Consider the following 23,577-nt stretch of genomic DNA (forward strand, 5'->3'; position numbering starts at 1 on the left):
GGCCCAGCCCTCACTCGGGCTTTGCTGGGTGCTCAGCTCACCCACAACCCTCTCCTGCACACGGATGACGGCCTGCTCTGGGAGGGGGGTCTCCGAGTGTGGGTGAGGGTCTTGGCTGGGAGGTGGGGGCGTCCGGGTCCCTCCTGCACGCCAGCCTGTCTGTGGTGAGCACCCACGTGCGAGGGGAGCAGCTGATGGCGGGGGGACGCCTCGTGCCCAGAATGGACGATTGGCCCCAACCCGCGCCACCCACCAGGGCCAGACAGACAGCGGCCCGAGGGCGGCGGGCTGGCACACGTAGCTCCCAGGGAAGGTGGGGTGCGGGGGAGGGTCGCAGAGGCCTCCCGAAGAGGCCCCTGCCTTTCCCATCAGGAAACACATCCTGTGGGCGTCTGGCCGCTATTTGTTGCAGTTGGCTACGCCCTCCGGCTCTCCAAAAACAGCCTCAAAAACAACCATTTCCTCCCTGCCAGAGACGGGGAAGACGCAGGCGCGAGGCACACTCACACACACACGCGCCTCCTCTGCCGTCTGCTCTCCAGGCCCAGCTGCTCCACGGCAGAGGCGCCGGCAGGGGCTCAGACCCGCCGCCCGCTGCTCACTGCTCCCCACCGCCCGGCTCCGCGCCCGCCCCATACTGGTCCCCAGAGAGGCCGGCCCCGCGCTCTCCTGCCTCGCCTGCCTGTGGGTTTCTGCTCGCAGCGGCCTCCGCCCCCTAGGAAGACGGCGTACTCAGGACTTGGGGCTCTCGCTGCTGCCCCTGTGTGCCCCCCGGGATGGGAGGCCCTGGCCTTGGCGCAGGCCTGGCGCTGCTCCAGGTGCAGGAGGCCGGGTAAGGGGCCCGCGAGGCGGGCGCCCCCGCACCTGCCGCCTGGGCCTTCCCGCCGCCGCCGAGCATGAGTGGGGATGTCCTCTAGCCAGCCCTGCTGACACGCTGACCGACCGCGGCTGGGACTCTCTCCACGACGTGAGACGGCACCGCGGCCGCGATGACCGTCCGGAAAGTGGTGGCCACGGCCGTGCTGGTGGCCCTGGTCTCTCTCGTCCTCAACAACGCGGCGGCCTTCACTCCCAACTGGGTGTACCAGACGCTGGAGGATGGCCGGAGGCGCAGCGTGGGGCTCTGGTGGGCCTGCTGGCTGGCGGAGCGGCCCCGGGGGGCGCCCGGCCCGGGAGCCAGGCCAGGGCCGGCCGACGTTCGCGACTGCGAGGCTCTGGGCTGGGGCTCCGAGGCAGCCGGCTTCCAGGAGTCGCGAGGCACCGTCAAACGTAAGTCGGCTTGTGTCACTGCCTCCTTTAGAGTGGCTGGCTGTGCCTGGGGCACGCCTGAGGAGAGGAGCTCCTGGGGACCTGGGTGCCAGGCTCCATGCCCAACCTTCCCTGGCCCTTTTGGGACAGAATTCTTCCAGTGCAGGAGGGCGCTTTTCTCTGCCATTATGCATAGCTGGGGGACGGATACAGTAACCGAAGCAAGGAAAGCGCGTTTTTCCTGGTGGAAAATAAAGATTGCTAACGAGTGAAATAAACAAGGAGCGTAAAACATGCGGCTGGGTTTGGACTTCGTTCCACAGTCGTCAGGGTCCTTCGGGCTGTGGGCAGAGCTGAGGGAGACCCTCAGGGGGCTGGCTGGAGGTGGGCGACCCAGGAGAGACTTGCAGACTGAGGCCTGTGGAGGGCGGGGAGGAGCCCAGGGCCCTGGCTGCCCCTACTGCCCCCAGCGGTCCTGTCTGGTTGGATCACGTCCGGCACGGGGTCTGGAAGGTGGGAACTTGACTTTGAAAGCAGGGTTGGGTTTGAGCATTTGCGAGGGAAGGTCCAGGCACATGAAGACTCCTGACACCAAGTGTGCGGACCCAGGGTCCCGGCAGCCGACGGGAAAGGCCGCCACCCGGGCTGGGGACAGCCCGTGACAGCTGCGGACGGGCCCCGATGCACAGACCTCCTCCCCCTTCTGAAGGCAACTCTCCTCCCGGGAGAATGCAGCTCCAGCAGGGCTTTGGCCGGCACAGGCCCAACTGCCCCCAGACGGCTGGGCCCCCAGAACTGGGCTCTGCTGGGCCCCCTTGGGAGCTGGCTGGAGGCCGTTGTCGCCACTTGGCAGGCAGAGATGGAGGCTGCGGGAGGTGCAGGGTCCCCGCGAGCCCCTGAGGGGACGCCTCCCCACCTCTGCAAGTAGAGCCCTCACCGCACAGCCGGGGGGTGTCCCACGGGGAGGGGCCTGCCTGCCAGCCCCCCGCCCTTCGTAAGCAGTGGGCCACAGCCTCCCTTAAAGTGGGCAGAGCCTGGAGGAGTTGGCCTGTCCCATGAGCTCTCAGACCAGGGCCTGCGGGACGCTGGCAGATCCTTTGAACTTGGGGATCTGGGACCTGCCGGTCGGGGGGGGTCCCCTCTGGGTTCTGGATCTGTGCTGAGGGGCAGTGAGAGCCAGTGACCAGGGCTCCAGCCTGGGCTTGGTGCAGGCCACGCCTCCCCGACCCCCAGGGGCCCTGTGCTCTTCTACAGGCTCCCCTGCCTCCCAGGGCTCAGACCGCCTGCCACAGCCCCCCACACCACCACTCAGGTGCCCGCTCCAGGCACCCCCAGCCGCCCCCTTGCTGAGCCAGGCCGCAGCCTGCTCTGGACCCCCACGGATGCCCCGCCTTGAGTCCTGAGCAGCCGCTTGGCTGCCCTCACGCACTGTCCTAGCTGGCCGCCGCCTGAGAAGCCCCTGAACAGCTCTTAGAACGCCCTCCTCCACTACTGGGCACTTGCAGCAGCCAGCCCTTAATGACACCCTGAGCATCAGATATTTTCCCCAAAGAAGGGGGCAGTCAGTATAGCTGCTCACACATGAGCTGCCACCAGGAAGAGGCGCTGACACCCTTCTCACCAGCTCCCTGCGACAGAGCGCTGCTGCCCTGAGGGGTCCCGAGAGGCAGGGGGCTTCTGGTCTTTTTCTGGGCCTGTCCCCGTCAATCCAATCAGCAGCTCCCAGCAAAACCCCAGCCCAGGCTTTGCCCGATGGTCCAGCCTCCTGCTGAGCCAGGAACGGGAGAAGGGGGCAGCCTTGACCATGATATCATCTCCGTTCGGACACCCTGGGCCCCGTGCCACTCCGTCCAGAGCCAGGCTGACCTGGAGGTCCCAGACTCCACATAGGTGCCCAGGGCAGCCCTTGGGGAATAGCAGCTACCCTCCCACTGGCTCTGTGCCCAAGTCCTGGCAATGCCTGTGGACCCCAGCCAGAGCTGCTAGGCACGTGGGGCCAACTCTGCCATCCCCCGAGGGGCAAGCTTCGGTCAGGGTGTCCCGAGCGCTGGGTCAGGCCCCCAGCCACCCCCTTGTCACGTCGGTCCCGTCCCAGAGCACAGGGACCCTCCCCACATCACTGGCTGAGCACGTACTGCAGCCCTGACTTTCAATACTGATCAGGCGGGGGTGTGTGTGGGGGAATCAGTCTTGCTTTCCGATCCCCGTTCTCTCTGCTGCTTTCCATCTCTCCATGTGTTGGACACTCTGTCAGGCCCTGACACAATCCTGTCCTTTCCCTGAACCAGAGGGGACATGAATAAACGCGTTTTCTGGTCTCAAGCTTCGCCTTCACGGCTCCTCCAAACCCAGAGCCACTGCCCAGGCTGCGTGTGCAGCAAGTGTGAAGACCCGCCAAACGCCTGGGCTCAGAGGACGCCGGCGGGACTCGTCCACCCGGGTGGCTGGGGGTGGCCAGGCCGAGGGGCGAGTCAGCGCCTCAGTCCCCCTGGCCCCCGCTGACTCGGGAGGCCCCGCTCACGCCGGGGCTGGGGGAGGCTCAGGGCCTCGCTGCGCCAGGACCCGCACCCTGCAGCGTGGACGATCCTGGCATGGCCAGCCAGTCTGCGCGCGTCTGAGGCTGAGCCCCGGGACCAGGAGGACTTTCCTGGGCTCAGGTGGACCCAACACTCGTGCTCTGAGCATCCATCACCTTCAACAGCCCTCGTCTCCACCTCTACCTCCAAACTCGTGATCTCTTGGAGTAGCAGGGCCTTCCTGTAGGATAAAGTCGTTTGAAGGGTAAACATGGTTGCAAAGAAAGTCCAGGTGAAAAAGCAGGAAGAGAGCGATGAGCAGCCTCCCTGGGAAAGCCAGCGAGTGGCCGAGCCCTGTGCTGACGGGGGACCCGTGTGGCCTCCCGCTCCTGTGTGCGGTCAGGGGACCCGGGAAGCCCTCGCAAGCAGCCAGGAGGGTTCCCGCAGATCACGAGATCCGCTACCCTGCCGCCCAGTGTGGGGAGGCCAGGGGCCTGAGCCCGCGTGGGGACGTCGGGCTCCCGGGGCCTGCCCTGAGTTCTCTGGCTCCTCCCTTTAAAGGTCAGGGTTCCCAGAGACCGCAGCCACATCCTGTGGTCGCTCTGATGACTACAGAACCCAGGACAGTGAGGCAGGGACCCAAGAGCTGTGGGCTAGAGCGTCAGGCAGAGGAGCCATCTGTCTGTCTGTCCGTCCGTCCACCTGTCTGGGAGTGCTCCTGGGCCCTCGGTGCTAGGCACCAGTCCACCCGCTCACCCCCAGGGCTGCTCCCACGTCTGTCCAGAGCCTGGGGTGCCCACAGCCCTGAGCAGCCGCATGGCACAGGCCTGGGACCTGGGAAGGGCGAGACCCCTTGAGCTCTGCAAGGCAGGAGAGGGGCCGGGGGCAAGCCTCCTGAGGCCCCCGGGCAGGAGGGATCCTCTGGTGGGAAGCGGCACAGCTGACCACACGCGCTAACGGAGAACGCCGCCCGCCCACAGCACGCCACACCCAAGGCCCCAGCGCAGGGGGCTTTTACACCCTGGAAGGACCACAGGGAAGGGGCAGACTTCACAGCTGAGGGCTCTGCCATCTAGCACGCGGGTGGGACGGTATCTCCCTGGATGGGCCTCTCGACACCACCCAGCCCCCTCCTCTGTGGTCCGAGCCCCAGGCTGCCCCATGTGCACATCCCGCGGGTCTTGTTCAGGGTCCGGGGTCCAGGGTGCAGATGGGTGGGGCCTGGGGAGGGGGTTATGAGACTCAGAGACAGGGAGGAGCCCCAGGTGGGCAGAGAGCCCGGCCTGAGCAGCCTGGCTGGTGCCAACCGTGCTGACTGCTGCTCCCCTCCCTCCCGCCCCGCAGTGCAGTTCGACATGATGCGAGCCTGCAACCTGGTCGCCACGGCGGCACTGGCAGCCGGTCAGCTCACCTTCGTGCTGGGGCTGACGGGCCTGCCCCTCCTGTCGCCCGACGCCCAGTGCTGGGAGGAGGCCATGGCTGCCGCATTCCAGTTGGCGAGTAAGTACTCGGTGAGGCGGCAGGTCAGCTGTGGCTTCTAAAGTCATGGCGGCCCCTGCAGCTCACCCTTCCGGCCCACGCGTCACTGTGGGCAGCAGCCAGACAGAAATACACACGGTGTGTGGTGGGGGGCTGCGGTGCAACCCGAGGGGTTACTGTCTGTTTGCCTGAGGCCTCCCGGCCCTTCCTGCCATCTAAGGCGAGGTGCCCACACTAGACACTCGGGTGACTCGCTTGGCTTTTCAAAGTCTCCGGCACCTGCTGTTTCTTTGCCCCTCTGCAGCCCGGGTGGCAGGTGGTCTGGGTTCATGCTCCTCCCGTGAGGCTGCCACAGCCTGCCATGGCCATGTGGGCACGTGGACAGAGGTGGGTGCCCTTCTGAGCCCACGGCCTTCCTGGCTAACAGTCAGCAGGCAGGGAGTTCTGGGCACGCGTGTGGTTCCCAGCCAGCGATCTATAGGCTTGAGGTTGGGCTCGGCTGGGGTCAGACGAGCATGGTGGGGGCGACGCTGGGGAGAGGGGTGAGGCCGCAGGCCCTCAGTGAACAGTCCAGAAGCCACCTTGCTCTGGGGATGATGCAGGTGGGGCAGGGCCTGGCCACTGCCTGCGTCCGAGGACAAGAACAGCAGCCCCATGGGAGATGAATGGGCCTGGCCAGGGAAGCTGTGCAGTGGCCAGGAAGCCCCGAAGACACCCACCTGTGTGCCCCAGGAGTGCGGGTGGGGGGACGTCTGTGCTGAGTTCCCCCCACCCTGCCCCCCACCTGCCTTGCTGGCCCAGGTTTAACCATCATGGGACCCCGGGCTTTCAGGTTCCTGCTGCCCATGGGGAAGGGCAGGTGGGTGGCCGAAAGGACAGGGGGGCCAGGCATCCGGCTCAGGGAAAAAGCAGTGCCCAGCGGTGAGGCTGCAGCCCAGCCCTGTGGGGGGACAGGAAATGTGAGTGAATCACGGGGACGATGGATCCCGGCCCCCTCCCCACTTCCTGGAGAAGCGCAGTTTCCAGAACGCGGCTGACAGCTGGCAGCACTCATGCTGGGAAGTGCCGGGTGGGACTCGGAAACGGGCCCTATTCACAGGGCGGCGCAGCCCTCGCCGGTCACTTCCCTGGGGCCAGGCAGCCCGGGGCGCCACGAGGCCCAGGAGGGCACACAGTAGGTGTCAGGAGAACAGGGCTGCGTCCGCCCCTGCGGTCACCCACGAACGGGGCGAAGCCGTGGGGGTGACGCCCACCCTGCCCAGGGCGATTCTGGGGCCTGGGACCGCCGCCCCCTCCCTCCTCCAGGACCATTCCACAGGCCGCCCCTGCTGAGCTCGGGGCTGTGGGCCTTGCTGAGACCCCCCTTCCCCCACGAGGGGTCATCTGGAATTTCACCCCTTCAGGAAGGAAGTGGGAGATTCTGAAAATGTGATTGGAAAAGCTGGATTAAAGACAGATATTCGAGTGGCGTTAAAGGAATAACAGTAACAGCTCTTGACTCGGAAAGGGACTCCTCCCTGCAGGAGGACCGAGTATGACACTGCCCCTCGGAAGAAATGTCCCTGACACACTTATTTGGAATTACTGGAAAACGTATTGTGGGTTTGGTGTTAAACCTGACATCTTACTTCCTGCAAACTCTTGTTTCAGAACAAAACTGTATTGTTTCCAAGTAACACACAAAAAAATTGAAGCGGGGGAGCCCTCCCCCATTAACTAAAACCACACTGTCCTGCAGCGATGGGCACGGGGGGCGCGCACTGCCCTCCTGGGCATCCCCAGGCCAGCACCGCCTCTGGGAGGCAGGACCGGGCTCTGCCCAAAGCCGTCAGGCCGGCAGAGGCCTATGGAAAAAGCCAGGAGCCCGCAGGGCACCTGCAGCCCTTCCGCGGTCCATGGCCCCGCCTCCGCAGGCCGGCTCCCCGCCCCCGCCCCGCCCCCGCCCCGTCCGACTGTCACCCCCCGCGGGGCTGCTGTGCCCAGAGAGGAAATGCACTTGGCCCTGTTTAGACTGTTTCATTGACAAACAGTACAGAGCACAGCGCTGGGGCTTTCTTCTATCACGCGGCTAATTTTAGAGTTAGGTTTTTTCCTGTGCTCTGGTCTGTTTTAAACAGTCAGAGAGAGACTGAAGGGCGCCAGGATATCCTGTCCCAGGAGGGGGAAATGCCTGCTGGTACCTGTTATGCAAGGGAACCTTGAGTCCCCACTGCAGGGCCAGAGGGTGGGCGGGGGAGAGAAGGTGCTCGTGGAAGCGGGGGATTGCGGCTCCCCGGGAGGCAGGAGCACGGGGATCCACCAGAGAGCAACACCCCAGCAGGAGGCGGCCCGTGGCTCTCCCGGTGGTCCCAAAGCTGCTTTGGGCACTGGTTCCCCAGGCACGGGATGCCCGGCCTGGCTCTGTCAAAGGGGAGCCCCCACTCCCCCTCGATCAGGGCTGCAAGTCCAAGAGACCCCGTCTCAGATGCCAGGGAGGACCCCAGGAGAGAGCGACCGCCAGCGATTTCACCTGCTGTGCTCTACTGCACTCAGGCCACACGAGAGGGTTTCCAATTTCTTTGCAGAGTCTTCCAAGTGTGATTTTCATCTACCCTAAAGTTGAAAAAACTCCTTGCTGTCCCTTAGTCCACCCCCACGCATGAGTTGAACACGCCTGTGTGAAAGTGCTGTGCACGGGGGCGGGGGGAGCAGGCGCCACGTGGCAGCCGTATGCCAATGCCGCCCGGCGGGCCCTTCCTCAGACACAAGCCCCTCAGACCCCGCAGGGGTCGAGAGCAGCATTTACGCAGACCGTGTGGGCTTCATGTCTGCTGGCCTCCTCTCTCCACTTCTGCAAATCCTGAGATTTTTTTTTTGTTGAAAAACTTACCAACACACTAAGGGCCGCTTACCCTACACCTGAGGAGGAGGCTGACTTTACTGTCACCAAAGCTCAGCCAGGTGACACGTGGGGGCTGCCCTGGCATCTGAGCTGGAGGGGACCTCCTTGTACCAGCGGACCCCCTTCTGTGCTGTCCAAGCGCCTGGCTCGGGCCGGACGGCTCGCTTTCCTGTCTCCTGCCCCTGCTGCTCCTGTGACCGTGTCCTTTCCCAGACTCCCCCTGGTTGGTGGGGGTGGGAGAGGGGCAGCACTTGTCCACACCCTCTGCTGCTCACGGCGCTGGAAGCCCACCTGCAGCTGAGCCTCAGGGCCCCACAGGCGGGGCCTCAGCTGGTGCTGCCCATGGGTCCGTGGCAGGCGCCCGTGCGAGTTCAGGGCTCAGCCCCACAGTTTCCATCCGCACCTCCGTGTGGGCTGGATGGCCACTCCGGAGGACGGCCTGTGACAGCTGGCGGAGCCCAAGGAAGCCGGCAGGAAGGAAGAGAGGAGAGGGTGCCTGAACCATGCTGCCCCAGCCACAGGCCCACAGGAAGGGGCTGTTTGCTTTGGAACATAAGCTCGTGAGGACGGAATCAGTTCCACGTGGGTTTACTGCAACTATCCCCTTAGACTCACTTCACTGACATCACGGAAAAGGCTCCGGAGACGCTCAGGAGCGAGGGGCCCTCAACCCGGGCTGAGAGAGACGGATGGCCTGGCTTCAGAACCTCGTCAAAGCCAACGGCAAGTGTGCTTTCAGGAGGGTGTGCGCGTGGCCTGCGCAGCAGCTGCCGCCTCTGCATGCCCCTGCGGCTTCCCACTGCCCACACGCGCTGCATCGCGGGCCTCGCCGCAACCTCAGCCACAGCGCCCCGCCGGCCGAGGGCGGACGCGCACGAGTGCCGTCCAGCTGGAAGCCCACCCACACAGCTCACTCCAGACGGCAGAGAGCGCTGCTCAAGACAAAGCGCAAGAGAGGCGGGGCTCGGCCTGCTCAGGTCACCGACAGCGTCCCTCTGAGAGGCTGTGCTCACCTGGCCCCCACCTCTTGCAGCCGTATGTGCAGAGCTGTCTGTTCACACGCCAGTTCACACGGCTTTCATCTGGTAACATAAGAACATCTCCAGTGTACTTGCAGAGGAAGTGATAAGCTGAGTAAAATGGCAACAGAGTAACCACCTGTCCTGCTGCTGCTAAGTCGCTCCAGTTGTGTCCGACTCTGTGCGACCCCATAGACGGCAGCCCACCAGGCTCCCCCGGCCCTGGGATTCTCCAGGCAAGAACACTGGAGTGGGTTACCATTTCCTTCTCCAATGCATGAAAGTGAAAAGTGAAAGTGAAGTCGCTCACTCATGTCCAACTCTTAGTGACCCCATGGACTGCGGCCCACCAGGCTCCTCTGTCCATGGGATTTTCCAGGCAAGACTGCTGGTGTGGGGTGCCATTGCCTTCTCCGACCACCTGTCCTATTTCTCTCCAAAACAGAGGACGTGCTCTTCAGCGCCCTCTCAGCGCTGGAGACTCCCAGGGTCCTAGTATCAGACACCCAGCCCCTCGTCCTAAATGCCGCGTGGTGGGCGCCGCACCTTGGGGGGGCCTGGATCAAGGGGTGGTGATGCCCAGCTGTGCGCTGAGGGGCCAGGACAGGAAGACCAGAGGCAGCCTGCCCCCAGCTGATGGACACAGGGCGCAGCACCAGGAAAGTGGGGGAGGGCAGCGTATGCGGCGAGGGGGGACACGAGGCCGGGTCAAGTCCCTAGGGCGGGAGACGCTAGCGGGGATGACATGTGTCCTCTATGGCCTCCGCGGGGCGACCGTGCAGCCGTCGGGATTCACGTCCCCAGAGCCATGACGCGCTCCGGGAGGCACCCGTTAGTGGAAGAAGGAAAGGTTAGCTGCACTTCCAGAACCTTCTAAACGTCCTCTTGTGAACCTTACATAGACAGGGCTCAGGAGACACGCATGTGCTGCTGAAGACACACGCATGACACTGGGAAGCCTGTGATCCCTGCCCCAGCCTGTCGGTGGTTGCTGCCCATCAGCTGAGCCCGTCTGAAGCGAGCACTGGAGCTGGGCGCCCGCAGCCCGCACCCAGCGCTCTGTGTCTGATGACCGCGTTGCAGATGCTGCTGGCTTGGGTCACAGTCATGTTTCCTGTGACCCGTGACAAGCAGGGTCTTACTCAGGCGTGTCCTGGGAGTGGGTCTCGGGTCCCCGGGCCATGTGTACGCTCCGTCAGCATGCCCTGCCCTGGTCTCAGCCAGGGCCTGTCCAGGTCAGGGTCTCAGGACTCACAGGCCTCCACTTATGAATTCAAGGTCCTCTGTCCATCAGTGATGCAAAGCCACCCACGTCGGACTGGCCCAGTGCTTTCGCCCGCGCCCTGGGGATGGGCACCACCACATAACAGATCCTTGTGTAACACGTACAAACCAGACGAAGCTTCCCTAAGACGGGGCAACGGGCTCTGAGCACTGTGCAGGGAGGGGCCAGGGGAGTCCCCCGCCCCGCTCCCCCTACCCCGACTCGGCTGGCGTGCTGACTTGCCCCCCGCCCCATCCCCCGCTCTCTGAGTCCTCTTGACAGAAGGCCCAACAAGTGCCCAGACACCGTGACAACGAGGGGACGCAGAGCGCTTCTGCCTTTGTTTCACAGAACACAGGCCCGAACCCCTCGCGTCATGAACGCAGAACAGGCCGCACAAGACAGCGGGTACGGCCGTCTGTCCTGGTGGGCACAGAAGCGCCCAGGATTTCTTGCCACCAGTGTGCATGACCAACAGAACCCGTTATTTCCAACAGAAAGGAAGCATGGACAAGCGTCAGGTGTAACAAGATCCACCAAATACCATGGAGAATAAGCACAGGGCTTGGTCAGCGCCACTGCAGCCGAGCACGTGACCGATGCAGCACAGACACTTGAGCCAGACTTTCTGGAAGGCACAGGGAAGGCGAGACCATAACGCTTGTGCTTCGAGAAAAGCTCGGCCTGTGCCCGACACCCAGTCAGGATGTGGCTATTAGAGCTCAGTGCGGGCACCACTGCGACGGCCCTCTGCCCCGGGGCCACCCCGGCTCGTGCGGGGCCTGGTTTCCCGAGGAAAGTGGGCGGGGGGGGGGTGGGGACTGGCAGGAGCAGAGTGCGGATGTCATGGCGCAGGGACTCAGAGGGCTCGGCTGGCCAGGGCCCAGGGCAGGGGCCGAGAGGGTCTGGGAAGGGTGGGGAGTCCCATCTGGACACCACTCCAGGTCCCTGAGGGCCTTTGTCCTCATCAAGCACGTTCGGTTCCTTAGAAACAGACTCAGCCTGGTCGGCACAGCAGAGGGGTTGCCAGGGCCGCCCAGTTGGGGGCTGATGACCCAAGGCTAGGAGGAGGGGCAGGCTCCGGACAGCTTCCTGAGCAGGACCACTGCCTCCCCCCCCACCCTAGCCACCAGGGCTTCCGGCCCAGACTCAGACCTGAACTCTCCCCAGCGCCAGTGCCTGTTGGCTTATCCCACAGACCCTGGGTGTAAAATCCCAGTCTTCTTATTGTAGGAACCAAAAGATAAGTCTGTGGAGCCCTGAGAGACAGAACCACGTCTCTCAGTGATGACGGGCCGACACAAACAGCTGACAGAGGGGAGCGAGGCCGCACAGGGTGCTGTGCACAGTCCTGGACGCCCACCCCCCGGGTCCGACATCATCTGAAGAGAGACAGGGATGAGGGGGACGGGACGGGGCGGGCATGCTCTAGAGCCACCTGCAGCTGCTCAGAGGGCAGAGGGGACGCCTGGAGCCCAGCTCCCGGGCCCCCTGCCTGCTCGGTGTGCCAGGAATAAGAGAACTCTTAAGGACGGGAATTCAACTAAGTCACACACCAGTCTAAGCTGTTCCCAGGTACAACATAGGAAACATGTGTTTTCCTTCACTTTGAATGAATCAGGCATTTACAGGCCTGGCGGACCTCACACGGAGTCCCTGCTGGGCTGGCTGTTCGGGGTGAGGAAGCGGGCGTCAGCGTCCCCTCTGCTGGAGGCGGGGGCGGCCGAGACCAGACACCTTCCAGGGCTCAGGAACCACCTGAGCCCCAAGACTGGGCCTGGCCGGGACAGACGCCCCACCAGACCCATGGGCCCCGTTGAACGCAGCCGACCCTGAGGCAGGGAGTGGGGCGGGGCTGGGCTCCTGGCCCACAGGACAGGGTTGGCGGAGGAGGCTGGGAGGGGAATGGGGCCCTCCAGCGGCTGCCTCATCCCGGACTTCGTCTGCAGGTTTCGTCCTGGTCATCGGGCTGGTGACGTTCTACCGCATTGGGCCCTACACCAGCCTGTCCTGGTCATGCTACCTGAACATCGGTGCCTGCCTGCTGGCCACCCTGGCCGCCGCCATGCTCATCTGGAACGTCCTGCACCGGCGGGAGGACTGCACAGCCCCTCGCGTGATCGTCATCAGCCGCTCCCTGACCGCACGCTTTCGCCGCGGGCTGGACAACGACTATGTGGAGTCGCCGTGCTGAGGGTGAACCCCTCCACCCCAGGACCGTCTGGGAAGCAGGGCACTGCTGCCCACTTGAGCACACACACCACACGCATTGACTACGTTATCCACGGACATGGGGCTTGACCACATGGCATCCGCGCCCTCCCCCGCGGCCCGCGTCACGCTCCTGCACGGCCTTGCACTCTGCCCCGGCCCACGTTAATTTATTCAGCATCTGCCTAGAGGGGCGTCCTGGGTCCTAACTACTCTGATAAAACAGAACACGGGGAGAGTTTGTGAACTGCACGGACCTCCCTCCAGGGACTCAGAATTCACAGTCAGATGGTCACGGCTTTACGACAGCATTGTGTAAATGAGGTCCATTTACTCCTGATTATCCTTCTAAGTTAAAATAAAATGCCAACCTCTCACCATGGCTTAAAGCTTGTGTTTTATCTGCTACACTGCCACGTGGTGAAGAATCGGGCCAGTCCTGTAGTTTTGTAGGCTGACCGTCAGAGAAGGTGCCCGGCAGCGTGGCTGGGGGTCACTCATGCCTCACTCACGCCTCCACTCACAAGTCTGCGTCCCTACGGATCCTGAGCTCTGGCCACATGATAGCACGTCCACAGTTGGCAAGCAAGAGAGACGTCTATTGGCTTCAAACAATTCAGAGGTTGGTTTGCTTCTTCCCCTAGCAGAGTCTTCACTGCACCGAGCCGGGACCCCGCCACTGGTGGCTTCAGACCTCCGTTCCAGCCCCAGCCTGGCGCCAACAGCCCTGGACCCGGCAGTTGGGCTGGAGCCCCGACTCCCCGCGCTGAGCACCAGCAGCTCAGGGGTTCACACCGGCCAGCACCCTCAGGCCGGCGGCTACCCGCCCACATCTGTGAGGCCCACGGGTGCTGCGCCCCCTGGCGGCGGGAAGCGCTGCTGGTATCGTGCGGCCCAGGAAGCCAGGCGGGGGCGGGGAGGCATCTGTGCTAAGTCCTCTGCTGCCTCCCCACAGGGCTGGCCCTCTAAGAATGCTAAGAAAGGTTTAGCTTGGCTGCCGCACCCTTCCCCACGATGAGCAGTGACCAGCCTGGGGCTCAAAGGCCCTGCTGCCCCTGGAATTTCTTTAGTCAGAGGGAGGGATGGGTCACTCTGTTGCTTTAGGTAAATACAAAGCAGGGGAGGACAGCTTCAAAGCATGCCTAGCCTGACAGAGTGTGAGCGCAGCGCGGGGCGGGGCACACTCGGGGGCCGCGTGGGGCCGCCCCTCCTCTCCAGCAGCTCAGGGTCCAGCCTTGGCAGCGTTCCGCACACGACACACGCTGCAGCGGCCCAGTGGCCACGTGTGGTCTGTGGTGGAGTGTCTACCAAACAGCAAGCGCCGCCAGCCACTCTGCACTCCCCGACCAAGGGCCTCTCGCCCACCCAGGGCACGTGGGGAAAAGACTCTCTGCTCTAGACCACGATGACCAGGGTCTGACCCGGTTACAGACCCGTCTCTGCAGACAGGATGGGGGGCCGCTTAACTCCCGTCCTCTCCCTCCACCTGACTTCCATCCTTCAACAGTTTTTCTACCCTTTGTGATTAAACTGTCAGATGCTCTTGAGAAGCTCCCCCAGGAACAGAGAAAAAGTCGCTTATACACAGTCCTTGACGGACAACTTCTCTTGGAGCGATTTTAATTGCATTTTGCCTGCCGTTTTGAGGGTTTACTATCGAAACCTTTTCTGGGTGGTGCAATTATTCCCAGAGAGACAGGTACTATAAATATTTAGTGACTGCAGAATTTTCGACTAGGAAGTGTCCAGACTCTAAAATAAATCCAAACAACTGAATCGCAGCCCCCGAGGCTCTGAGCACCATGAGTCCAGCCAGATGCCATTCGCATCCCGGTTTCCACCAGCATCTCCTTGAACTCGTGAGACTCCACACACACCAAGCAGACTCAGCGACGGTGACCGCCCCCCCCCCGCCCCCCGCGAGCGGCCCCTCACCTCTTGATGAGCTTGATGGACCTGAAGGCCTCATCCATGTCCCCGATGGCCAGGAAAAAGCTGAAGTTGAGCATGGCGTCCCGCGTGGGCTTGTCGCAGTCCTCCAGCCCCACGAAGTCCCGCAGGGGCCTCCTGCCCACTGCCTGGGGGATGCACTGGGACCCGGAGTCCAGCTGGTCCTCCAGATTAGCTTCTCCTGGCTGGATGACAAAGGGCACAGTCTATCTGTGGGTCCCCGTGAAGCCAGTGCGTGCCCCAGGCCTCTCCCCAGGGGACCCTCTGCACAGACCCCACATTTAGCAATGCTCTTGGCAAAAGCATCACACAGCTGCAAGCCCTCGAAGGGACCAGAGCACAGGGCTCCAGCTTCAGAGTGTGGGTGATGCAGGCGTCGGCATGCAAGGACCTGCGGCTGAGGCAGTGACATCAGCGGGTCTACAGCCATGAACATGTGAAAACCCCACCCATCAGCTGTCTGTAAGCTTCCTAGAAAGAGCTCTTCCTGTCACGTCTGACCGTGTGCCCGTGCACGAGGCGCTATAACCACGCCAGCACCACTGCCTCCTGGTCCATTCCCACGTCTGGCTACAAGAGGGATACTTGCTAACACAGAAAACACAGAGCTCATGACACAGAAAACACAGAGCTCTGTTGAGGCCTGATTTTAAGTCACCTTAAACTAAAAGCCAAAAAGAAAAGAGACAAAATCCAAGAAAAAGCCTGCACACTTCAGTTCTTCCGACAGGACAGTGAAGAAACAAGTGAAGAAGTGAAGCAGCAGGAAGCACAGAGCTGGGGCGGGGGAAGCGGCAGAACTCAGGGGAGCCACTCAGGTGGCACCCCAGGTCCACAGGACCAAGGCAGAGTAACGGGCTGCAGCCTGCACAGGCCCCTCGGTGCAGGGGGCTGTGGGTGCCCGGCTGAGAACAAGTGGCTCAGCTGGCATTTCAGCTGGGCTGGAAGCTCTGCTGTCCATCACAGATGTGCCCACCCCGATCAGCACTGACCTCAGGGCCAAGGATGCCAATTTCAGGCCTGGGCGGGACCATGGGGATGCAGAGACCATGTCCCAGGGATGGCAAATAACTCATCTGAAATGGTTGGGGCGAGTGCTGACAATGACCCCATTTGATCAGAAATTTAAACACACTTGAGTACCTAACGGGGCATCCCTGTTGGCTCAACTGGTAAAGAGTCTGACTGCAATGCAGGAGACCCAGGTTTGATGCCTGGGTCGATCCCCTGGAGGAAGGGACGGTGTATGTGACGCACACATGCAGGCTACAGACGGAACCTCTCCCTAGCTGGCCCCAGAGGCACCTCTGGGGGCTGCAACCATGGAGATTTGCATCACCTCTGGTCTTTATTTCCTCATTTGCTGTTCCTGAATTTCCTACAGTGAATACGGGAATGGTCAGTCGATAAGCCATGTCCAACTCTTGCGACCCCGTGAACTGCAGCCTGTGAGGCTCCTCTGTGCATGGAATTCTCCAGGCCAGAATACTGGAGTGGGTTGCCATTTCCTTCTGTAGGGGATCTTCCCCACCCAGGATTGAACCCTGGTCTCCTGCATAGCAGGCAGATTGTTTACTGACTAAGCTTCCCTGGTGGCTCAGCTGGTAAACAATCCACCTGCAATGCAGGAGACCTGGGTTCAATCCTGGGTGGGGAAGATCTCCTAGAGAAGGGAATAGCTACCCAGTATTCTGGCCTAGAGAAAAGTCAGACACAACTGAGCAAATATAGGAATAGGAACTTCTAAAAAAGCAGCTAGACTTTTTTAAAAAAAGACAGAAAGGCAGAAGGGCCCAGTGCTTTTGGGGGAGCCAGAGGGATGCCCTTCAGTGGAGCTGCTGCCCACCTGCCCGCCCTCGACCTCCCCACACGGACGGCAACCTTGAATCTGCTGGGATCTCAGGGCACAGCTCAGGGCATACGCTTTGCTTGTGTAATGAGAGCCCCTGGGGAGGAGGAGGGCCCGAGGATACAGCCGCGCCCGCAGGGCCCACCTTTCTCATGAAGTAGTAGTGGGGCACCTGGATCCCCAGGAGCGTCTGGAAGGCGGGGGGACGGGGGAAGCTGTCCTGCAACAGGAAGCCATGCTCTTCTGAGACGAAGAAGGACAGGACCAGCACGTCTGCCTGCAGAGGGACATGTCCTGTCTCAGTTCAATAGCAACTTTCCTGGTTCTTGTCCGACCCCACTTGTCCGACATTGCCAGGAAGTTTACATAAAACACAGAGAATGTAGAGTGGCCGACAGGCTGGCTCTCATATAACCTCACTCTCCCTGCCGAGGACCCTACGCATGACCCCTGTGAAACAAGGCAGGTCAAGAGAGGTGCTTGCAAGAGGGTCAAGAGGGCTTTGTCTAGGATCATTGGGTGTCCTATAAAACAGGACACTGGAAAGCGGTGGAGTCTGGGCCCAATGAGGGCATGGGGCTCAGAGTCACTGGTGTTGGAGTGTTGGGGAGAAAGGCCCTGCAGAGAGGGGAGCGGGGTGGTGAGAGGGGAGGGCAGTGACCGAGGCTGGGGGCCCATTGATTGGGGAACGACTGAGGGGACCTTCGTAACTGGACCCACAGGACGCGCCCAGATCAAGGGAAACTCTGATCCCCGAGAGAAAATGGCATGTGACAGAGGTTGGGGCCAGCTCTCGATGGCGACCCAGAGGGGAGAGGTGTCCCCCTACGTCCTGGGGGTGGAGACTGGCTCCCTGGAACCTGTTCCCTACGACTTCCCCAGGGACCACATTGGGAAGACAGAGCCCGCCCTGCCTGCTGTCCAAACACACAGGTGACCACACGAGGGGCAAGGGGCGAGGGGCCCGCACTGGCCTCGGCCAGCGTGCTCCTGTCTGTGGGCTGCGGCGGGGCACCGGGCACCTCGCGCACGGCTTCGCACACGAACAGCCGGGGCTCGCTCTGATCCCAGAAGTGGCTCACGGGCACGAGGTCTGTCAGCCTCTCATCCTCCAGGGCCTGGCTCCTGAAAAAGAAAGAGAACTGCATGCGCGGTACACCAAGGCCCTGAAGAAAGACCGGCAGGGATGCTGACGGCCCTCTGCACCCTGAGACCTGGGGCTGCCCATGGGCACTCGCGTTGCAGCCCTTTCGGAAGCTGAAGTTCCTGGCCCATGACTCCAGAACCTCAGAACCGAGGAGTCAGATTAGACTCAAATCCCTGTGACGGCCCAGGGGAGCGGGCTTCTGTTTCACCGCTGGTCCCCACTGCTCATGATCACTGAGCTCTTCCAAGTATGAAGAAAGCTTAGCAACAAACTGCCTCGAAGCCAACATTACAGTAACTGAGCATCATTTTCAACATCTTTTTTCAACAAAGTCCTCCCAAACCACAGTCTTACTTCTTTGTCTCCTGCCCATTAATGGACAATGTCTCTCTCTGATCTATCTGTCCCGTCTTGAGGTCGAGGATGGTCACTGTGTCCATATCCACGTCGTAGAAGCAGATTTTTGAATCGGGGCTATTGTCAGCCTAGGGAGAGAGAGCCGGAGCTCAGTGCGCCTGCCCACTGATGTTCCACACGTTTGGGAGAGGCGCCAAGGTCCAGACCGTGTAATTCCAATGTCAGCCTATGTTCATCCCACTGAAATGGCTGTGGGTTTACTCTTTTCTAGTTTTAGCCGATCCCCCGTAGTGGCTGGGCCCACCGCTGCCCTCCAGCCCTGCTTCTCTCCTCCCAGCTCTCACCAGGGTTGTAAAAATTTACTTGAGTCTGCTCATCCACAGGGGTGGCGTCGAGTCCCCCATTTAACACATCAGTTTGTGTTTACGGTACCCAGCAAAGTGCGTGGTACACACACGGCAGCGAACAACCCACTCTTGAATGAATGAGTGAATGAGAGAGTGAATGAATCAGTGAATCAGTGAATGAGTTAGTGAGTGAAGGAATGAGTGTGTGAATGAGTGAATGACAGAGGAGCACATGAACAGACACTGATGGCGGGAAGGCACCGGCTTTAAAACCAACGCCCCTGCCACCTGGCTCCTTCACACCCACTCTCAAACCAAGAGGCACCAGGTCCTCCCACACCGGTCACCCCTGCTGCCCAGAGACCTTAGTTTGATGATGCAAAGAGGCAGAAGGGAAGAGGTGAGGGTCTCTGCAAGAACCACTGCTTCTGATGACACAGGGAGTGAAGTGAAGGAAGGTAGGGAGGTGGAGGGGGCCCCAGGGCTGCAGGGGGGCGGGCAGGCGGGGCAGCGCACGTAGGGACCCACCTTGCTGAGCAGGAGACTGATCTTGCTGCCGCTGGCATTGCATCTGAGTGAGGTCAGGCCCCCCACGCCCGGGACCAGCTCGGCCAGGCTCCTGCAGCCGCAGTGCACCTTGGCCTCTCTGCAGGGAGGGAGGCGGTCTCAGTGGCCCCGCTGGGACGGCAGGCGAGCCCTTCCCCTTGGGCCTGGAACCTGGGCCCAGCGGCTCTCACTTCAGGAACGGGAGACTCAGGAAATGGGCTGAGCTCAGGAGAAAGGGCGAGTTTTCCACATTTTTTGGTGGAGATATAATCGACACACACATTATCTGAGTTTCAGAAGCACAGTGTAACAGTCTGCTATTTGTGTGGTTGAGGCTTTAAAGTTCTGTTTTTGTTAACAGGCAGGAGCACTATCTCGTTCCCATCACAGACAAGAGCAGCTGATTACAGATGCCACGCTGTCCCCACAGCACGGCCATGGGCTCTGCTGCCCACACTTCATTATAGCCACATGCTTTTCCACTGTGTGAACAAACTCAAATTTATTACACTAGTCCTGTTTAGCTGTGTCGAGTTTGATGCCTCCAGAAACAAAACTGGCTTGTAGAGGTAGCTCACCATGACTTTCTTTACTTTATTCACATTTCCTTACTTTCCCCCTAGTGTTGTCTTTCTGCCCGGGACCCCCATCCAGGCGTCATGTGACATCTAATCATCTCGTCTCCCTGGGTCCCCCTGGGCTGGGACAGAGCCTCGGGCTCCAGGCTCATCTCGTGTATTTCCTGCCTAGGCCCAGAATCCATTCCAGCATCAATCTCCGAGGAGCCTACTCCCTTTCCTGCAGGAGGACATGGACCCAGATCTGGGCATGGGGTGTGCTTATGGTTCCTGGGGTGTCGCTGCTCTCAGACCTCGGCGGTGGACAGACCAGGCTGTGTGCACTGCCCGGTACCTGCACACGTACCTGCCTCCACCTGCATCGACACGAAGCCACACCTGGCTCCAGACTCAGGTCTCCACCTTGGATGCATTCGCTCAGGGGTCACTCAGCCTCCTTCCCGATGACTTGGAAACCAACCCTCAGGTGAGAAGCTGGCTCCCTGCCAGTCCTCATCCTGACACTCAGCTGCTCACGACCAGCCTGGACGCCTCCCCGCGCCCGTGGACTGACTTTATCAGCAGAGTGCATGCTGCGTGCGGGCCCTCAGGGCCCTGCTCAGGCCCAGGGTAACCCGGGCAGCTCCTGGAGCAGAGGGAGGCAGTTCCACACACTCATGAATGGGGGTTGTCCTGCCTTGTCTGCCTTCCATCCTGGGCCCCCCTGAACTGAAAGGTTGTTTTAATTTGCAGATACCAAGGCTCACTGTGAGCTGTAAAGGTCTGTGGATTTCGGCAAGCGTGCTGTGTCACGTGTCTACCACACAGTGATGCTGCTCCCCACTTCGTGCAGAGGTTAAGACTTTAAACCAAGGCATCAGGCATTTCCAACAGGAAAGTGTACATTAATGTTGAAACGAGAATATAAACAGTCTGCTGTCCCCGTCTGTCTTCTACCCATCGCATCGTCTCCCAGTGCATTTAAAATACTTTTATTTGGACAAAAACTGTACCTTCGGGAAAGATCAAAGCTTTTAAAGTGAGCCAAGTCCGTCCCTACAACCAGGAAAGTTCCACAGATGTCCAAGAAGCACGGGTTCCCCTCTGACTCGGAGAACGGCAAGAGCTGCTTCACGGTCCCCTAAGGAAAAAGGAGGGGACAGGGACCTCAGGCGGGCTTCAGTCACAGGCCCCACCCCTTGCTGGAGTCTCACCCCACATGGGAGGACAGGCCCTGTCATAGGGGAATCCCTGGCCCTTCCGGTCGGGGGGAGGTACAGAGCAGCCAGGTCAACAAGCAGGTACGCACGTGACTCAGCCTGAGCACGCACAGGCAGGTGACGGGAGGGATGCTAAAAGAAAACTAGCTAAGCGGCAGCAGGTGGAATTCCACCCGTTCGGGTCGACGCAGGAGATGCTGCCCACGAGGTCTTACGTTAATGCCCCAGTGAAGCTGACTGTGTGGCTAGTGGTCACCTCTGGGGAGGCCGTGAGTGGAGGGGGTGGTGATCACATCCCAGGTATGTCCATCTGCGAAATCTCATGAGCCGCACGCACCACATGCCTACTTTCCCGTGTGTCCATCATATGCTGGTAAATGCCTGAGAACAGGTCTTGTCTGGGGGGCAAGTTGAAGTGAGCCTGGGGGGAAGGGGCCAGCCATTGGAGAGCTGCACTGGCCTTCCAGAAGGAGGAGGAGCCGGCCGGCAGGAAGGAAGGCGAGCCCTGAGGCGGGCCATGAGCAGACAGCACATTGGGCATCAGTGCAGGCCAAGGGAAGAGTCAGATTTTGTTCCACATGAAGTTGGAAGACTCTGGAGGGTTCTGAGCCACACGTGACTTAAAATCATTTATGTTTTAGAATGTTGTTCTTACAACACATCCCGCTATTGTTATTTTGGAAAGAGTGACCAGAGTCAGGCCTGGGCAGAGCTTACGCTTTTGGGTGTCTCATGCATGGATTGACCCCTCTCCTTGCAGCTGAGATGGGTCCCTGGCTCAATTTGAAACATGAGGGAAGGGGGCAGGGCACAACTTGTGAAAGAATGACATAACCCAAGGACACAACATAAACCAATTAGAATCAAATGGGTCCAGGGTGGCAGACTCCACTTCCCTGTGGCTCAGACGCTAAAGAATCTGCCTCCAATTCGGGAGACCTGGGTTTGATCCATGGGTCAGGAAGATCCCCTGGAGAAAGGAATGGCAACCCACTCCAGTATTCTTGCCTGGAGAACTCCATGGACAGAGGAGCCTGCAGCCTACAGTCCATAATGTTGCAAAGAGTCAGACATGACTGAGCGATTAACACTTTCACTTTCACTTTCAAAGTGGCAGAAAGTGAGCTTCCCCTAGACTTTGATCCTTAGTCAGCAAGCTAAATGATCACCCAAAGGCACTATGACAATTCCAAGACACCAAAAGTCAAAAGACCAAAAAGTGGGTGGTGGCCCAATTCCTGGAAATCTCCACCCCTTCCCCCAAATAGCTGGAATAATCCTCCCACTCATTAGCTTATGAATTCAGTTCAGTTCAGTCACTCAGTTGTGTCCGACTCTTTGTGACCCCATGAATCACAGCACTCCAGGCCTCCCCGTCAATCACCAGCTCCCGGAGTTCACTCAGACTCACATCCATTAAGTTGGTGATGCCATCCAGCCATCTCATCCTCTGTCATCCCCTTCTCCTCTTGCCCCCAATCCCTCCCAGCATCAGAGTCTTTTCCAATGAGTCAACTCTTCGCATGAGGTTGCCAAAGTATTGGAGTTTCAGCTTGAGCATCATTCCTTCCAAAGAAATCCCAGGGCTGATCTCCTTCAGAATGGACTGGTTGGATCTCCTTGCAGTCCAAGGGACTCTCAAGAGTCTTCTCCAACATCACAGTTCAAAAGCATCAATTCTTTGGAGCTCAGCTTTCTTCACAGTCCAACTCTCACATCCATACATGACCACTGGAAAAACCACAGCCTTGACTAGACGAACATTTGCTGGCAAAGTAATGTCTCTGCTTTTTAATACGCTATCTAGGTTGGTCATAACTTTCCTTCCAAGGAGTAGGCATCTTTTAATTTCATGCCTGCAATCAACATCTGCAGTGATTTTGGAGCCCCAAAAAATAAAGTCTGACACTGTTTCTACTGTTTCTCCATCTATTTCCCATGAATTGATGGGACAGGACGCCATGATCTTCGTTTTCTGAATGTTGAGTTTTAAGCCAACTTTTTCACTCTCCACTTTCACTTTCATCAAGAGGCTTTTGAGTTCCTCTTCACTTTCTGCCATAAGGGTGGTGTCATCTGCATATCTGAGGTTATTGATATTTCTCCCGGCAATCTTGATTCCAGCTTGTGTTTCTTCCAGTCCAGCGTTTCTCATGATGTACTCTGCATAGAAATTAAATAAGCAGGGTGACAATATACAGCCTTGATGTACTCCTTTTCCTATTTGGAACAAGTCTGTTGTTCCATGTCCAGTTCTAACTGTTGCTTCCTGACCTGCATACAGATTTCTCAAGAGGCAGGTCAGGTGGTCTAGTATTCCCATCTCTTTCAGAATTTTCCACAGTTTATTGTGATCCACACAGTCAAAGGCTTTGGCATAGTCAATAAAGCAGAAATAGATGTTTTTCTGGAACTCTCTTGCTTTTTCCATGATCCAGCGGATGTTGGCAATTTGATCTCTGGTTCCTCTGCCTTTTCTAAAACCATCTTGAACATCAGGAAGTTCACAGTTCACGTATTGCTGAAGCCTGGCTTGGAGAATTTTGAGCATTATTCTACTAGCATGTGAGATGAGTGCAATTGTGCGGTAGTTTGAGCATTCTTTGGCATTGCCTTTCTTTGGGATTGGAATGAAAACGGATCTTTTCCAGTCCTATGGCCACTGCTGAGTTTTCCAAATTTGCTGGCATATTGAGTGCAGCACTTTCACAGCATCATCTTTCAGGATTTGAAATAGCTCAACTGGAATGCCATCCCCTCCACTAGCTTTGTTCCTCGTGATGCTTTCTAAGGCCCACTTGACTTCACATTCCAGGATGTTTGGCTCTAGATGAGTGATCACACCATCGTGATTATCTGGGTCATGAAGCTCTTTTTTGTACAGTTCTTCTGTGTATTCTTGCCACCTCTTCTTAACAGCTTCTGCTTCTGTTAGGTCCATACCATTTCTGTCCTTTATCGAGCCCATCTTTGCATGAAATGTTCC

The 23,577-nt window shown here is 59.5% G+C and overlaps 2 protein-coding genes across 2 annotated transcripts in view; one reads left to right on the plus strand and one right to left on the minus strand.

The window, feature by feature from the left end:
* IFT140 (intraflagellar transport 140) overlaps positions 1-23,577 on the minus strand; it is a 59,824-nt gene that overhangs the window by 12,538 nt on the left and 23,709 nt on the right. The window contains exons 15-20 of the mRNA XM_055562808.1: positions 20,385-20,512; positions 18,797-18,914; positions 17,919-18,049; positions 17,392-17,542; positions 16,563-16,694; positions 14,554-14,753 (exon numbers count right to left, since the gene is read on the minus strand). Coding sequence (XP_055418783.1) covers positions 14,554-14,753; positions 16,563-16,694; positions 17,392-17,542; positions 17,919-18,049; positions 18,797-18,914; positions 20,385-20,512 — 860 coding nt within the window. The remainder of the gene's footprint in view (positions 1-14,553; positions 14,754-16,562; positions 16,695-17,391; positions 17,543-17,918; positions 18,050-18,796; positions 18,915-20,384; positions 20,513-23,577) is intronic.
* On the plus strand, positions 456-16,127 carry TMEM204 (transmembrane protein 204). Its single transcript, XM_055562813.1, has 3 exons — positions 456-1,269; positions 5,109-5,264; positions 12,357-16,127. Exons 1-3 carry the CDS (start codon positions 990-992, stop codon positions 12,599-12,601), a joined length of 681 nt encoding a protein of 226 aa, XP_055418788.1. The 5' UTR covers positions 456-989; the 3' UTR covers positions 12,602-16,127.

Source organism: Bubalus kerabau, chromosome 23 (genome assembly GCF_029407905.1).
Source record: "Bubalus kerabau isolate K-KA32 ecotype Philippines breed swamp buffalo chromosome 23, PCC_UOA_SB_1v2, whole genome shotgun sequence".
Lineage (NCBI taxonomy): Eukaryota > Metazoa > Chordata > Mammalia > Artiodactyla > Bovidae > Bubalus > Bubalus kerabau.

Excerpts from the sequence above, each read along its gene's own strand:
- TMEM204 (XM_055562813.1), top strand. The coding sequence starts at position 990 with ATGACCGTCCGGAAAGTGGTGGCCACGGCCGTGCTGGTGGCCCTGGTC. Across the intron at positions 1,270-5,108 it reads GTCGCGAGGCACCGTCAAAC|TGCAGTTCGACATGATGCGA; the intron begins GTAAGTCGGCTT and ends CCCGCCCCGCAG. Across the intron at positions 5,265-12,356 it reads TGCCGCATTCCAGTTGGCGA|GTTTCGTCCTGGTCATCGGG; the intron begins GTAAGTACTCGG and ends CTTCGTCTGCAG.